Source organism: Papio anubis, chromosome 6, assembly GCF_008728515.1.
Source record: "Papio anubis isolate 15944 chromosome 6, Panubis1.0, whole genome shotgun sequence".
NCBI classification, from domain to species: domain Eukaryota; kingdom Metazoa; phylum Chordata; class Mammalia; order Primates; family Cercopithecidae; genus Papio; species Papio anubis.
In genome coordinates this window covers 59,665,059-59,682,507 of record NC_044981.1, presented here as the reverse complement: position 1 = coordinate 59,682,507, position 17,449 = coordinate 59,665,059, and the positions used below count along the sequence as shown (strand labels likewise).

General features: G+C 34.7%; 1 protein-coding gene across 1 annotated transcript in view; it reads left to right on the top strand.

Annotated features, from left to right (window-relative positions):
- Window positions 1-16,869, top strand: part of LOC103883754 (protein eyes shut homolog) — a 331,946-nt gene extending 315,077 nt beyond the window's left edge. The window contains exons 9-10 of the mRNA XM_021936790.2: window positions 3,212-3,324; window positions 16,363-16,869. Of these exons, the coding sequence (XP_021792482.2) occupies window positions 3,212-3,324; window positions 16,363-16,480 (231 nt within the window). The 3' untranslated portion in view covers window positions 16,481-16,869. The remainder of the gene's footprint in view (window positions 1-3,211; window positions 3,325-16,362) is intronic.
- Window positions 16,870-17,449: the final 580 nt, after the last annotated feature.

Here is a 17,449-nt window from a genome sequence, read left to right as displayed (position 1 = left end):
GATTCCATGTCTTTGCTATTGTGAATAGTGTTGTGTATATATATGTGTCTTCATTATAGAATGATTTGTATTCCTTTGGGTATATACCCAGTGATGGGATTGCTGGGTCGAATGGTATTTCAGTCTTTAAGTCTTTGAGGAATTGCTACATTGCCATCCATGATGGCTGGACTAATTTACACACCCACCAATGGTTCCTTTTTCTCCACAACCTTGCCAGCAGCATCTGTTTTTTTGTTTGTTTTACATTTTAGTAATAGCTGTTTGGACTGGTGTGAGATGGTATCTCATTGTGGTTTTGATTTGTATTTGATCAGTGATGTTGAGGTTTTTGGGGTTTTTTATTTATTTATTTTAATGGAGTCTTGCTCTGTTGCCAGGCTGGAGGGCAGTGGCACGATCTCGGTTCACTGCAACCTCTGCCTCCCAGGTTTAAGCAAGTCTCCTGCCTCAGCCTCCCAAGTAGCTGGGACTACAGGTGTGCACCACCACGACCAGCTAAGTTCTACATTTTTAGTTGAGACAGGGTTTCACCATGTTGGCCAGGACGGTCTTGATCTCTTGACCTTGTGATCCAAGAACCTCGACCTCCCAAAGTGCTGGCATTACAGGCATGAGCTACTGTGCCTGGCTGAGTTTTTTTTTTTTTTAAACATGATTATTGGCAACATGTCTGTCTTCTTTTGAAAAGTGTCTGTTCCTGTCCTTTGCTCACATTTTACAAGGTTGTTTGTGTATTTAAAGTGAAAAAATGTGGGAATTTATTTGCAAGCTAAATAACTATTCCTAACAGTACTGCAAAAAGATAATGTGTAATAGAACTAGAGCGTGGTCAGTCTATTAAAACATAAGAAATGAAGAAATTTTGAATTTACTCAAATGTAAAGGCTAATGGCTGGGAAATTTTCTCTTGTCATTTTTCAAAGCCCAAGGTGAATAAATTAATATGCATTTGAAATTCATAATATGTGAATGAAATTGAATTATAGAATTCTGAGAAGTATCTCAATAGAGTTATCATAGAATCATTTCTTTTTAGAACATTTTTCATAGCTCTCTAGTGTGTTTATATTAATTTAAACATTATCACTTTCTCCTTTTTTTATCCCTATGAATAATAAGGATCTTAACAGAGAAGAATATGTACTGCAGTGTAAACATACTTTTATACCATTGCTGAACTTTGTCAGGTTTAAATTTGAATATTCACTATTATACTCAAAAGCATTTTTATAAGACCATTTTATGTTTTAATAGTAAACTATAATATTTCAGGAGACATAGACATAAACTTTATTTTTAAATTTAAAAAACTAAGCTAATGTATAAGTGCAATAAAAATAAGAATTAAATCTAAAACTTAAAGATTAACAAAGCTCAAAGAAACTTTAACAATGGCAAATCAGTACTTTCCCAACTGCAGCACATAAAAGCCAAATGTTTCTATTAAATAGTTTCTTTGGAATCTACTTGACTTGTTTGTAAATTTACTGTGTGAAATATTGTTTTATTTTCTAGTTCAGTCGTTTTTGACATTTGACAGAGTATTACTAGGTGAGAGTCTTTACAGTACATTTGAGCCTATAACAAACTTTCAAAGGTTCTAAACTGTGATTTAAAAAGTGAAATACATTAATCCTGAAATTTCTAAACAAGACAAAGGCCTTATTCTATTAATTACTTATAATATATTCAATAAGATACAAAGTCTTGAGATGCATATAGGGTAAAATTTTAATTCAAAAATTAAGAAAACTAATATATTTTTCAGTGTGTATGTTTAGTGGTTTCTCTGGTCATAATTTGGTTCACCTAAGCTTGACATTTTCAGTAATATTAAGAGCTTATCAGAGGACAGAACCTGAATGAATGCTCATTTCTAACTATTAAATTCTGAGCTGTACTAACTTTTACTTTCTCTTTTTCTCATAAATATACCTTTAGATACACATGTAATTACTAGTATAATATTGTATGCTCATAATGATTAGGTTATTTTTGTTCACCAAATTGAATGTTCTTCAATGTACTTCTCTTCTTGTTCTTGGACCCTTAACATCTTTTTGTCATTTTTCCCCAACTTATTCCTAAGGAGGACAGGATGCAGAACACAAAAGGCATGTAAAAAATATCACAAGTCTTTATAGGTTACTTTGTTAGCTTTGATCCCTAGAAGAGTAATTTTTCTTAATGTTTTTATATGTGCAGATAGGGCAAAGTAATTGATGTCTGAGAGAAGAAATTGCAAGAAACAGGCCAAAGATGGAAAAATGTAGTGCCTTGATGGGAAGGATGAGTGTATTAGCTTTTCTTGTATTTTTTCATTGATAATTTTGCTGTAATTATGTATGTTTTTCTTTAAGTATTAGTGACTATGTAATCTGTACAGTACTAAGATATATAGGTATGAGTACCTTGACAAATAAGGTGACATTCCTTCCTACTAATTTTTAAAATAAATGTGATTGTATATATTTAAGGTATGGGCCGCATGATGTTATGAGATACATATGGGTAATAAAAATAATAACTCTAGTGAAGCAAATTAACATCCATTATCATACAGTTACCCATTTTTCATGTGTGTGTAGCAAGAGCAGCTAAAATCTATTCATTCACCAAAAGTCCCAAATTCAATGCAGTATTTTTAACTATAGTCCTCATGTTATACATTAGGTCTGTAGATTTGTTTATCTAAATATCTGATGCTTTTTATTTCTTGATCTAAATCTGCACATTTTCTCCCCATCCACAGCCTCCGATCTTGGCTTTATAACCACAGTTTTATTCTCTATTTCTGTGTGTTTGAGTTCATTTTTTAGAGTCTACCTATAAGTGAGATAATTACATTTGTTTGTGTCTAACTTATTTCACTTAGCATAATATCTTTCAGTTTCATCCAGGTTGTAACAAATGGCAGGATTTCCGTCTTTTATGAGGTTGAATAACATTGTGTTTGTGTGTACACAAACATAATTTCTTTATAATTTTGCCCATGTTCATTGCAGCATTATTCATAATAGCCAAGATATGGAAAAATCTTATTACTTTTTGGATTGATATTTATGAAATATTTGAATTACTGTACTATAAATATGTTGAATAAATCAAATCAGCCTCCAAATCCGATTGCAACCCTGACCAGTTTGAAGCAAGAATAATATATATTTAAGAAAATCATATAAATTCTCTCTATTCCTCTCTCTCTCAGATGCCTGTACCAGTCAAGAATTTTACTGGCTGCATAGAAGTTATAGAAATAAATAACTGGAGATCTTTCATTCCATCCAAGGCAGTGAGAAACTATCACATTAACAATTGCAGGTAAAATAGCAGTAGTTATTTTTCAAATAATCTGTTCAAATAACCATACCTAAAGGTATCATTTCCAACTGAAATAATCTAATCCAGGCTGAAGTATATTTCATTCCTTTTGTTTTTGCTTCACATTCCTACATTCTACTTCACTGTCTTACAGATTGAATTTTTAAGCTATATCCCAATTAAGATGGACCATTACTTTAAAGGGTATCTGTTTTGTGCTATATAAAATATACCATCCAATGAATAATCAGTCACAATCAGAAAACATCCTTTATCATAGTTTAAAAATGAAGCATGTTGACAAGCATGCCTGTGTTATATTGTGTGGAGTGCTAAAATACATCCTTTCTCCAAATTATCACTCTTAAAAAATTGTCTTGTTCTTCAGTTTCCATTATTGGAGATGCATTTCTTTCAGACTCTGCTTCTGGCTACCGAAATCTCCAAACACGGCTTTTAATTGGGTGAACTAAAGAGATAGCACAAAGAAAATATTAGCCATTCATGCATTGGTAAGAAGTAGTTAAAATTTTGTTTCTTCCCTGATATTGTTGAGAGGGAACTCAGACAATTAAAATGACCCTTTATAAAAGGGGTTATTTTGGGAGTATTATGGTAAATTGGAAAAGGAGATGTGAGATATCATGGTGAGGCAGGTTATTTGATCACAGGACAGCATAAAAGCTCACATCTTAATCAGTGTAAGGTCGTGCCTCATGGAAGCCCAGAGAAGCTCTAGCCATCTGGATTTTTGAACACTCTTTTCCTTTAGAAGCCCTGTGGGATGATTTGAGCCTCGCAGTTTTGTTTCGCATTTCCCTAATTATTAATGTTATTCAGCATCTTTTCATGTGTATATTGGATATTTGTGTATCTTCTCTTGAGATTTTCATATATATATTGGATATTTGTATACCTTCTCTTGAGACATTTCTATTTGATTTTTTGTCCATTTTTGAATTGGATTGTTTGTTTAGTCTTAGGAGTTATCTATATAATCTGATTATTAATCTCTTATATATGATTTGCAAATCTTTTCTTCCATTCTGAGTTGTCTTTTTACTGTTAACAATATCTTTTGATGCACAATTTTTTTTAGTAATGTCTGTTTTTTCTTTTATTGCCCATGCATTTGGTGTCACATCGATATCTAAGAAATAACTGCCAAATTCTATGTTGTGAGCCTTTTCGCCTATGTTTTCTACTGAAAGCTTTAAATTTTAGCTTTTTAATCCATTTTTCGTTAATTATTGTATATGGTGTTAGGTAAGGGTCTAACTATTTGGGTCATTCTGTTGTATGTGGATATCCAGTTTCTTCAACACCGTATGTTCACAAGCATTTCTACACACTAGGCATGAGCAATCTGAAAAAGTAATTACAAAATCTATTTTATTTACAATATCATCAACTAAGTTCAGTTGAGTCTTCTTTTTATTTTACTTAATACATCTAACTAAAGATTTGTCAATGTTGTTGAATTTTTCAAACAACCAACTTTGTTTTCATCAATGTCCTCTCTAATTTGGGTTTAGATTGTTCTTTCTTCTTTTTTTAGCTTATTAAGTTGTACTTAACTTATTGAATTTGAGATTTCTTATTTTTTAACGTAAGCATTTATGGCTATGAATTTCCCCCTCAGCACTGCTTTCACTGCATCTCGTACATTTTGGTGTGTGTTGTATTTTCATTTTTATTTGTCTCTAAGTATTTTTCTACTTTCCATTATAATTTATTCCTTGATCCTTTGGTTGTTAAAAAGAGTGTTTAGTTTCCACAGATTTATAAATTTTCTGGTTTTAGTTCTGTTATTGATTTTCAACTTTAACCATTGTGATCAGAAAAGATAATTTATATGACATACGTCCTTCCTCTATTGAGATTTAATTTGTGGCCTAACATATAGTCTATCCTGGAAAATGTCCCACATGCTTTTAAGAATGTGCATGCAATTGTTGTTGCATAGTATGTTCTGTGTATGTCTGTTAGACTCTAGTTGGTTTATTGTATTAAGTCCTCTGTTTCCTTAATTATCTTTTACATGGTGACCCTATTAATTATTGAGAGTGGCCATTGAATTCTCCACTATTATTGTAGAATTGACTATTTCTCCCTTAAATTCTGTCTTTTTAGCTTCATATATTTTGATAATCTGTAATCAGTTTCATAAGTGTTTATACACTGGGTCTGTCCTACAGACGCTGACCCAGTGACAGATGAAAGACGTACACAGACACAGATATTTTGCTTGTCAGTGTGGCTAAAGGGCTCTACTGCCAGAGTCTGCAGCATCGGCCTCAATAAGCTAGTGAAGTTTGCATTTATTTAGTACAGATTAAATGACAAAGGTCTCAAGTAAATGCCACTAGAGGGTAATTAATTTTGCTGAACCCCTGAGTAGACAGCAATCATGCACCCTTGATGATCAAAGGTTGGTCTTAGGACCACATGAGTAAACAAGCCATTTAGATAAACTCCCTCATTTGTATGTACTTTAAGCTATTAACTCAAGGTAAGAGGATTAGTCTGCCTTCAGCCATAACCCTATCCTGAGGCTTTTGCAAAACCTACCAACCTTCCAAGAAGGTTTGTGTCTATTTTACAATTTTTCCCACCACCCTGACTGAACTCTTATATTTCCCCCTTTTCTGTTATTTTGCATCAGGCTTTGTTGATTGAAGAGTACAGATGTGTGCAGCAACAGGTCAGGCATGCTGGACACTGCTCGTATTCCGGCTTTGAATCCTAGAATTAGTAAATAACATAAGACAAACATGAGTATAATTAGCAACATTCTTTTCCAATCCCTATGGAATTTAGTTCCATGTGTACTGTTACTAAGGAACCCCACTGGGTATGTGATAATCTCTCTTAGCCAAGCAGTCACACTGTTAGAAGCTGGGAAGTGGGTGTTTGAGTGTAGCAGGTACCACATGCAGGCAGAGTGAGAGAACTTAAAAAAGGTTAATAAAGCATAGCAAGGAACACATTATCTGGAGTGAATGATGTGTGTGTCTGGAGCAGGATTTGTTCAGCCTCTTGAGTTGTCTTTTTCAGCATCCCCCAGGTAATGTCTGGGGCTGCGGGTCCTATAGGATCCTTTTCTTCATTTCTGGTACCAGGTTGGGTCTAGTCATGGTATAGTTTCATGTGTCATGCTGGAATCCAAAGAGGACCTGAGGGGGTGTGAACACAATCATATCCTCTTCCCCATGTTAGCAGTTAATTTGTACCACACCATTCATTACTGTTTACATCTTTCCATAAAATTGCAGGGTTTATGTCTTGAGAGGTTTTAGCAAAGTGCTTTTCCACAGCTGATTGAAATTTATCTAAATTTTAAAAATTAAGGGTAAATAAGGCTTGTGCTAGTAGTGTTGCAGGGTCCTTACTCATACTCCCCCTTTTTTGAGCATATTTTTAAGGGTGGAGTGGGCACGTTCTATTATGGCCTGTCATTGGCGGTTATATGAGATGCTTGTGGAATGTTGGGTATTCCATGTGTGACAAAATTGTTGAAATTGTGAGCTGGCATAAGTGGACCATTATCAGTTTTAATTTTGTGGGTTGCCCCATAAATGCAAAAGTTAAATGAAGATGTTTAGTGACATATCGGGTGGACTCTCCAGGAAGAGCGTGTGCACTAATGAGATGAGTGTTATCAATGGACACATGTACATATCTAAGTTTTCCAAATTTAGATATGTAACATCTGTTTGCCATAACTGCCATAGTCCTAGAAGACTAGAACCCTCTAGGGTTAACACCTGTTGAAAGAGGGGATATGCCTGTGAGCTGGCAATCTGGGCATTGCAGAATAATTTGTTTAGCTTGTCTCTGGGTAGGTTGAAATTGCTTAGTCAAGTTTATCCAGTTTTGGTGGAAGAACTGATGTGATTGGGTGTCTTAGTCAAGCAGTGATGTCATAACCTGAAGGTCTGCTTGATCATTGCCATAAGCCAATGGGCCAGGCAGTAAGCTGTGGGCTCGAATGTGTGTAATAAAAATAAGATGTGTATGTTGATTTAGCAATTGCTGAAGTCAAAAAGTGCACACAGGGTGGGCTTTTGAGTGGACTTAATTATGGCTGTCTCAAGGTTCTGCAGTAAATAAACAGAGTAAGCAGAGTCACTAACATTATTGATGGGTTGAGTGGAAAATGCCTCCAAAGCCAATATTGAGGTCCCAACCTCAGCTTTTTGAGTGCTAGTAAACCCAGAACGAGGAGGAAATTATGTAGTCTCCACCAAATGGCCATTTTTCCATGTTTACCAGAACCATCAGTAAATAGTGTTAAAGCGTTAGGTACAGGGGAGTGAACTATTTTTGCAGGTAACATCACAGAAGTACGAGATAAGAACTGAAGGAGTTTATCAACAGGAAGGGCATGGTCTATATGGCCTGTATAATCAGAGAGGGCTATTTGCAAATTGATAGATAATGGCAATACTGCTTCAAATTGCTTTCTACTTAAAGAAATCCTGATGGTATCAGGATCATAACCTAGCAATTGATTGCATTGTCTGCAACCTGAATTTACGAATTTACTGATTATAGGGAAAGAGTGTTTTAGTCCCAGTATGTGAGCAAAAAACCCATTCTAGAAAGCATAGTACTGGGGCCATCTGTCCTATTAACCCTGTAGGGGAGTGTTTAGTGGGAAAAATAAACAATTGAATTGAATAGCCTGGGTCTATGTAATCTAGTTGCCTGTGAGAAATGGCTTGTTCTGTTTCCTTGATTATCCTTTTTGCCGCAGGAGTTAAATACCTGGGAGAATCCAGGGCTCAGTTGCCCTTTAAGATAGAAAACAGGTATTGAAACTTATCAGTAGGTATGTCCAAGGTGGGCTGAAGCCAGTTAATATCACTTAGTAATTTCTGATAATCATTTAAGTAATCATTTGAGGTATGTAAGTTGCTAGTACATTTTGAGGTCTTACCAGGGAGTTAGTATGTACCCAAGATATTTCCAAGAAGAAGACATCTGTACTTTTTCAGGTGCAATCATTAAATCTCTTAAATGTGTATTCCTTATGACAGAGTTACTAGCTTTAAAAGTATTGGCTCCGTTGGGGCTGCTAGTAAAATATCATCCATAAAATGAATAACCTTGCAATCAGAAAATTCTTTTCTACTAGGGAGCAAAGCTTGATTTACATGAAACTGACACATGGTAGGACTGTTTAGCATCCCTTGAGGAAGCGGTTTTTAATGAAATCAGCAAGCTGGCTTTTCATTATTGATAGCTGGTATTGTAAACACAAATCTTTCTCTGTCCTGTTCTGCTAGTGGAATGGTATAAAAGCAGTCAATAACAATTGTAAGTCAATCTTGAGGAATCATTGCGTGGAGGGAAGGCCATGTTGAAGGGGCCCTGTAAGTTGCAAATTAGCATTAATAGCATATAGATCATGCAAAACCTTCATTTACCAGATTTTTTGGGAATGACAAAAATGGGTGAATTCCGGGGGCTGTGTGATGGTTCTGTATGGCTGGCTTTTAATTGCTCCTCAACTAATTCATGGGCTCTTTTTAATTTCTCTCCCTTTGGTGGTTACTGTTTTACTTAAATTGGATTTGGAGAGAGTCACGTTAGGAGTAAGGGAGAAATAACAACAGTGGCCATTATCAGAAAGAGGTCTTTTAAATTCTTCAATTTTACTTGTATCTTAGAAGATAATTATAATCTGGGATGTCTCTTATATACAAGAAACACATGAAATTTTGCCATGGGTCACTCGTGGAGCCGGAGGGCAGCAGTGCGAATCCCAGGGAGGCAGCAGTGTTGCACTTGCCTAGGCGCTGCTTTTTGACTGTGTCGCTTCTGCCCCCTGCCAGCCTGGGGTGTCACAAGCTTCCCCGCCACCAAGCTTTTTCTTCCACCCATTGTCAGCTTGGCCACATGGCTCTGGCCTCTAATGCCTTTTCTTAAATTTTTATAAACATTAAAAGAAATGGGTTTATATACCCAATTGCCTTGTTGATCTTGCATTACTGGGCAGGCTCAGAACTCCCCTTCTAATGCCGCTTGCCTAAGACAGGGTCCCATGACTGTAGCACATTCCTTTGTCTTTTTTCCAATTTATTAGAGGAGGGGACTCAAGCAAACCTCCATTTCCTCTTTGTTATTTTGGCCTGGTGACAGCACATCTGAGGGACAAGGAGATGGTAAGGTAGGTGACAGTTCTTCCTCCTTCCCCTTTTTAGGCTCTTCTGTGTATAATGGGACCAGAGCCAACCTCACCAAAGCTCATAGTGTTAGAGATGATACTGGGACCCATTGCCCATGATGTTGTTTCCAATTTCTCCCCACTTGTTCCCAGAGCTCTATGTCTAGCATACCTCCTTCTGAGAACCATGGGTTATGGAATACAATAGTTTGCATTAGTTCCCTTAACAGAGCCTGTGAAACTGAGGCTCCACTAGCTTTAAGCAGCTCTTTCAATACTTTTATATACTGTTTCTGTTGAGCTGATAACTGTTGTCCCATGATGAAACCCTGGCCTGAACATTACCCCGGAACTTGGAAATCCCGAGCGGGCACCAATGACTTACTGACTCACTGACTGCGCAGTCCTTTTCACCTTCATTTTCGAGGGTTCCGTCACAATCACCATTCCATTGCAGCATTCCTCACATGAGGCACCACATGCTGGGGTCTGACCCACAGACCCAGGTTGCACAACGTATGAATAATGTACTCAGACACTGATATTCAGTGAAAGAGAAGGCCAGGGGCCAGGCCGATCACAGAGTTGTGACAGCCGTGCGTGCCCTGACTAGCTGTCTCTACAGGCATTTATTGAGCACAGATTTAAATGACAAAGCCTTTGAGTTAACACAACTGTGGATAATTAATCTGGTCACCCTCACCCGGAGAGATCAGTTCTGCCCACGAATGATCAAAGGTTGGTCTTAGGACCACATGAGTAAACAAGCTGTTTAGATAAACTCCCTTACATTCCTTTGTACCTACTTTAAGCTATTAACTCAAGGTAAGAGTATTAGGCTGCCTTCAGTCATAACACTATCCTTAGGCTTTTGCAAAACCTTCTAGTCTTCCAAGAAGATTTGTGTCTATTTTACAATTTTTCCCACCACCCTGACTGAACTCCTACATTTATATATCTTCTTGCTGTATTGAGTCATTTATTAACATATAATGTCCTTCTTTGGTGTTAACATTTTTTTATTTTAAAGTCTATTTTGTCTGATATTAAGCTAGCAACCCCAACTCTCTTTTGGTTACTATTTGCATATAATCTTTTTTTATCATCCTTTCAGTTTTAATCTATTTAAATTTGTGTTTTTAGATCTAAAGTAAATCTTTGGTATAGAGCATATAGTTGAATCAAGTGTTTTTATCCATTCTGCAGGTTTCTGTTTTTTGATTCAAGAGTACAAACATTTATAATTAAAATTGCTAAGAAGGGATTTACTTCTGCTATTTTGTGATTTGTTTTCCTTATTCTTTATAGTTTTTGTCTCTCATTTTTTACATTACTGTTTTTTCATGTTTAGTTTATCTTTTATAGTGAAGTATTTAAATTTTTTTTCTAATTTTATTTTGCATACATTCTATAGCTATTTTCTTTGTGGTTACCATGCAATTAACAGCCTAACGTCATTAATACTCTAAGTTGAGTTTATAACAAACAAAACTCTACTTCTTTAACTGCTCTGTTCCCACTCCTTTTGGTTGTTGATGGCACAAAATTACATCTTTATACATTGTGTCGCCCCCCAAAACTAGTAATTTTTGAAATGTGTTAGTCTTTTAAATTATTTAGAAAACAAAATATAAAGTTATAAACCAAAGTTAAACATTAACTTTTAGAATAATTTTAATGCATTAATCTCCTTATTTAGAAAACAATTATTAGAAATTATTATAAAACAAAAAGTGCATTATAAGCCATTTAGCTTTGATAATTTGCCTATGACTTTAGTCTTATTTCTTCATTCGACATACAGTTACTGTCTATGGTCTTTCATTTCACACTGCAGGATTCCCCTTGAGCATTTCTAACAAGAAAGGTCCAGTGGTAACAAACTTTCTTAGCTTTTGTTTATCTGGGAATGTCTTAATTTCTACCTTTTTTTTTTTTTTTTTTTTTAATTGAGACAGTCTTGCTCTGTCACCAAGGCTGGAGTGCAGTGGCACTATCTTGGCTCACTGCAACCTCTGCCTCCTGGGTTCAAGTGACTCCACTGCCTCAGCATCTTGAGTAGTTGGGATTACAGGCACACACAACACCTGGCTAATTTTTGTATTTTTAGTAGAGATGGTGTTTCACAATGTTGGCCAAGCTAGTCTCAAACTTCTGACCTAAGGTGATACACCTGCCTCGGCCTCCCAAAGTGCTGGAATTACAGGCATGAACCATTGCACCCAGCTCTTCCTAACTTCTGAAGGACTCTTTTGTCAAATGTAGAATTCTTGCTTTACAGAGTTGTTTTCTTTCAGCATTTTGAATATTTTAAACTTTTACTTTCTAGCCTACAAAATTATTGATGAGAAATCTAATCTTATTGAGAATCCTCGTATGTGAAAAGTAATTTTCTTTTGCTGCTTTTAAGAGTTTCACTTCATTTTTAGTTTTCAAAAGTCTGATTTTAATATGTATCCATGTAGCTCTGAGTTTGTTTTATATGGAGTTTCTTAAAGACTTCTCAAGTCTTTTATAAACCCTTTCCTGGGCATGGATGGCCATTTTTAAAATTTCCTCATATATGCAGTTATTTTTGAATGTTCTAATCTTTAGTGGTTAGCTTCCAAAAGTGTGAAAAGAGACAAACAGTGAGGAGAAAAAGAGTTCAAGGTGGTGGGGAGTAACAACAATGTGGGGGAAGTGTGACAATGACCACTATCTGTTTCACTGATCAGCTATATCATCAGAAGCAGTAATCAGTGATCAAAGCACAGATGTCTAATATGTGGAGAATAGGATCCTTTCTGTCCACATGGCCCTCACAAGCTGTGTGCAGACTGCACCAGAAACATGCACACACCTGCCTGCCACATGACTAAGAAGTGGGGCGTGGGTGCATGCTACTGTTTTAATATCAAAAATATTCTGGGCCAGGCATGGTGACTCACGCCTGTAATCCCAGCACTTTGGGAGGCCCAGGCAGTTGGATCATGAGGTCAGGAGTTCAAGACCAGTCTGGCCAACATGGTGAAACCCCATCTCTACTAAAAATACAAAAATTAGCCTGGCGTGGTTGCACACACCTGTAGTCCCAGCTACTTGGGAGGCTGAAGCAGGAGAATTGTTTGAACCCAAGAGGCAGAGGGTGCAGTGAGCCAAGATCACACCACTGCACTCTAGCCTGGGCAACAGAGTGAGACTCCATCTCAAAAAATTATATATATATATTTTTTTTTTTTGAGATGGAGTGCCAGTACAATTGTTGTCTAGGTAGGGAGATAGATTTCTTGTGATTCCTACTCTGCCTTATTTCCTTTATTAATTCTTATAAAATAAAATGACAAATTCATTATGCATTAACATGAATAATATAACATAGCATGTTTTATGCAAAACAGTTTTACTTTACCAAAACAAGTAAAAATAATGATAAGAGTGGCACTATATTATGTATCAGCAAACATATTTAATACCTGCCTTAATACAGCTAGATCCTCATAGGTGCTTCTGCATTCAATCTGTCCTATAAGTATTTTGCTGAAGTAGTTGGAAAAATTTTGGCCTCCCAACACATATATATTTTGAAAAGATAAAAGAGTTTTAATAGACTTTTCAAATAATTGAGTACCCCTCTTTGCTATTATGCCAAAATTGATAACTAATAAATTGTTAAAGGTGAGTTGAAAAGTAGAATGTAAAGCCCAATCAATGGGCATTTTATATTCAATTAAATTAACATTCATTGCTCTATCTTGCATTTTGAATGGATCTTTTACTCATGCACAATTTTTTGTTGCCAAAATATTGGTCTCTTGAGTTATTCAGCTCTACCAAATGTCAACATATATCTTTGTAAAATATTTAAAAATAATATTTGTTAATATCCCCTACAATCTCACCAGAAAAGATTTTAAGTATTGTATAGCTGTCATTCTGACCATGGTAGATGACTTGCCCACAATTCTGAAATATGCTTGAAAGTTCAAATTTTAACATTGGCAACAAATGCTGTTAGCTGTTTTCTTCGGAGTGGCAGCCCCATTTTCTTTTTGAGAAAATGTCTACCCAGTACCCAAGAATGCATAATCATAGCTTAAAATTTAGTTGTTCTTTCATGTAAAACTGTGTTCCACAAAAATTAGCAGCTAGTTGGTCTTACACATCAAAAATGACTCATATTTCTCCTTGAGGCCTTCATCTTACTCCAGTGTACAGCAGAAATACTTTATGCATACCCCCTTTTCATCATACACATTATTAAAAATGTGCATAATTCATAACTTATATTTGAATAAAGTTAATGTTACCACTGTTTCAAGTACAATCATCTTAAATTTTTTAATTAAAATGATAATACTATATCTAGTACAGTTGGTGCCACTATTTGTATCATACTAAGCCATCAGTAGTTTTATTCACTATTACCTTTGCCTATCAGTGCAAATATAAACACAGTGAAAAAGTCTAATAACATTTAAATAACCCCCAAATGACACTATGAGAATTGAAGCTCGCCACTAATTTGTCTGGTGGCTCTGTTTACTTATTACAACAAGGGTTATCTGGACAGATGGTCCTTGGAAGACTACGTGTGATGCAGCATTTTATTACAGGGAATGTAGTCTTACTTTACCATTTTATATTAATTATATCACTGAGGTTTTGTTATTGAGAAGTTAAAAGTCTTACATACATGAAGGAAGTAAGGTGACTATCACCACAAATTGTAAATCTCTTGCTTGATGCTCAGTGACACATTTTTAAAATTTACCAAAAGATTTAAATTTCTAGAAGAGTTTGATCTCTTTCCTCACCTCTTCTTTACAATCAGCTTTATGCTGATATAAGAAAATCTAGAAATAGTTATTAACATAGCATTGACAGAGAAATTGATTCACCAATTTGGTATTTTGGTTTTTGTTTATTTGGTGATGGTGATTGTTGTTTGGTTTTATGTTTGCTTGAATCATTTTACCAAGGTTTTTTACAACAGTAAAGTTGATACTAATTGTATCTGTGTATACGGCAAATATTTTCACCTATGGATTTTCACCTCATAGCATTTTCTCTATTTTATAGTCACCTACATTTGTTTCACCTGTGTTCTTAATAATTAGGTAGAATATACATCAGGTACAAAAATTTTATTATCACATATTTGTTTATGTCTTATGCCCAAAATATGAAAGATTGATTTTTCTCATTCAGGCAGAGTAGACAGGTTTCAATGTAGTATGATATAAAGAACAGCTAAATCGGTTATTCTACCTCTAGTTTCTTCCCTGCAGAAGCACTCATGTGTAATCTAATGACTCTCTGAATAGCCTTATTAGAAATAGTAGAAATTTGCAAAGCAGGGAAATGGATGTTTAAAAAGGTAATAAATAAGATGGAATAGTAATACTTATAAGTCAGTGAAAATAATATGCATCAATATAGATAATTTTTAAAAATACTTTGTAAAAAAAAGTAACTACAAGAAACATACCATTTACATACACCTTTAAAGCTACCTTATATCCAAACACCATCTTGCCCTTTATTACACATTCTCAAATTTTTCCATATAAAGATAACGACTCTGGACTAAATGTTATGTTATATTACCCTGCCATCCTCTTTTAAATAATTACTGTTCCTGAATGAATGTGTTGTGATAATAGGCACAAGTATTTTAATAGAAGGAAATGATTCAGAAACGAAAGATAGAAAGCACCAGAGATCATTTGCCACTTTTATCCCCCCCCACATATCATCTGAAAATGTCATTAGTATCACTAAATTGGACATTATTTGCTTTTCAATAGAGAGTAAATCATAAAACATATAACACGTGTTTATACATTTGTGGTAACTATCTAGAAACCCTGCTTTTAAGTAAACATTCATTTTAAATGTTTGTACACATACATGTATTTGGCTCTTCTTGAAATAATACCAATAAAGTGACCAGTTTTGTGAAATCATAATTTCCCCAAATGATTTCAGCTTTTATTCCATGTGCAAATTCTGTCCTTCCCATTTCATGAGGGAAATTAAGATTAAATGCATAGTTTTTGGTATGGTCTCTGCTTACATTTTTAAAGTAAAGTGACATTTTGATATCATTAACAGTCTGATTCTAAAGCTTAGAGCCAATCATATAGAACTGTAAAGAAGAACAATGACTCTGGAACCATACATTGAACAGTGGTTGTATTACTTATTTCCTATGTGACTTCATGGTTTCTTCATCTATAAATGGTGATCTTGACAATAATACTGACCACAGAGTATTGCATGATTTGATATATATTTTTAACAATCCTCAGAATAGGGCCAAATACATAGCATGTATGTTATAATTTCTAGTTATTGTTATTGTACTTGTTGTTGTTTATCATTTGCTTCTCCTCAAACTAAAAGTCAACAGAGTCCCTTTTCCTGAATTTTTCCGAAAAGCAACTAACACAAAATTTGGTTGGGGAAGGGTCACGAAGAGGTCAGATATTTCAGAAAACAGCACAACAAAACAAAGATGTAAATATATACATATGCTATCCTCAATCTTAGAAATACCTTAACTACTCTTACCTCAAATCTTAAAGATCTGCTCTTGAACTCAGTCCCAGCCCTTCTTCCTTTTTCTAATTTCTGTTCCCTCCCTGTAATCTATCCTCAACTCATTATTCCAGAAACCCTTAACCCCGTGCTCTCTAGAAACTCAATTTATTTTATTTTATTTTGTCATATGAAGAACAATTAACTTTCATAATATTTTTTTTTTAACTTTTGGACCATGCCCCAGGATTAATCTTTTCATAATTAAGTGTTTGAACATAGTATTTTCACAAACTAAAGGCTATTCCCAAAAGTAATTTAAGGTGTTTCTCCTTGTTACACAGATTTAATCACAACACATGGTTAATACGCTGCAACTCCAGAAGGATTGCTTCTGCCACGTTACACAGATGGGAACTAGAGAGCTTGCCTGCTGGTTTTGTGGAAGTGGGTTTGAGTTAAGCTGTGTGTTTCTATGGAGAGGATTTAAAAGTCAGATACACCAAGTTTCAAAGTTCAGCTGTGTTGCTTACTATTGACACAACCTTAGGAAAATTATTTAACCTCTCTGTACTTCAGTTTCCTTACCAATAAAGTGGAGACAATAATATTGGTAATAATAGGGTTGACATAAGGAAAAAATGAAACTGTGTATAAGCAATGCACTTAGCTCAATGTGTGGACACAGAAGTTATTTCAATTTTGTTAACTGTTATAATCAGCCATCTTCACATATGCTTATTTGACAATATTCCCAATAAATTTACAAGAATAATCTTCTAAGAATAACACTTTTCATAAGAACTCCAAAAGCCCTACCTTAATTTTTTAAAGTATCTATTTTTATTCCAGTAAAAAATAAGTGAGAATAATACACTAAAATAAATAAAAGAAATAGATACAAAGACCCTTAAGAATAGAGAAAAAATACAAAATTCATAGACTTTTTTATATTATATATTGGATTTATTTCTATTCCCATTTGACTTTTTAATTTTGCATAAGTTTTTAACTGAAATATGGTTTCACTTCCCTGCACTGTAAAAGTTTCCAATGTTCTATTCCTGTCTTTTTTAAATCTTTGTGCATTGTATGCTTTTCTTGACAATTGAAAGCTATCAATATTTATATTTTAAAATCTATTTTAATACTTGAGAAATGAAACATTCAGGGAAATGAAACTATTTTCAGTTTTGCAATAAAATGAATATAGTTAGGTTTTACTTATACAAATATAATCCTATATGATATAATTTGAAATGAATCATTTTCAGATGTAGCTATTTGAGGTTACATATTTTATTACTATAAACAATAGATTAATGACAGCTCTGTTAGACTATTGCATATATTTAAAACTGTGGTGACATTGATAAGAGTCATATCCTCTAGTCCTCTCAGGCATCTATATTTTCAATATCTGCTTTTGGT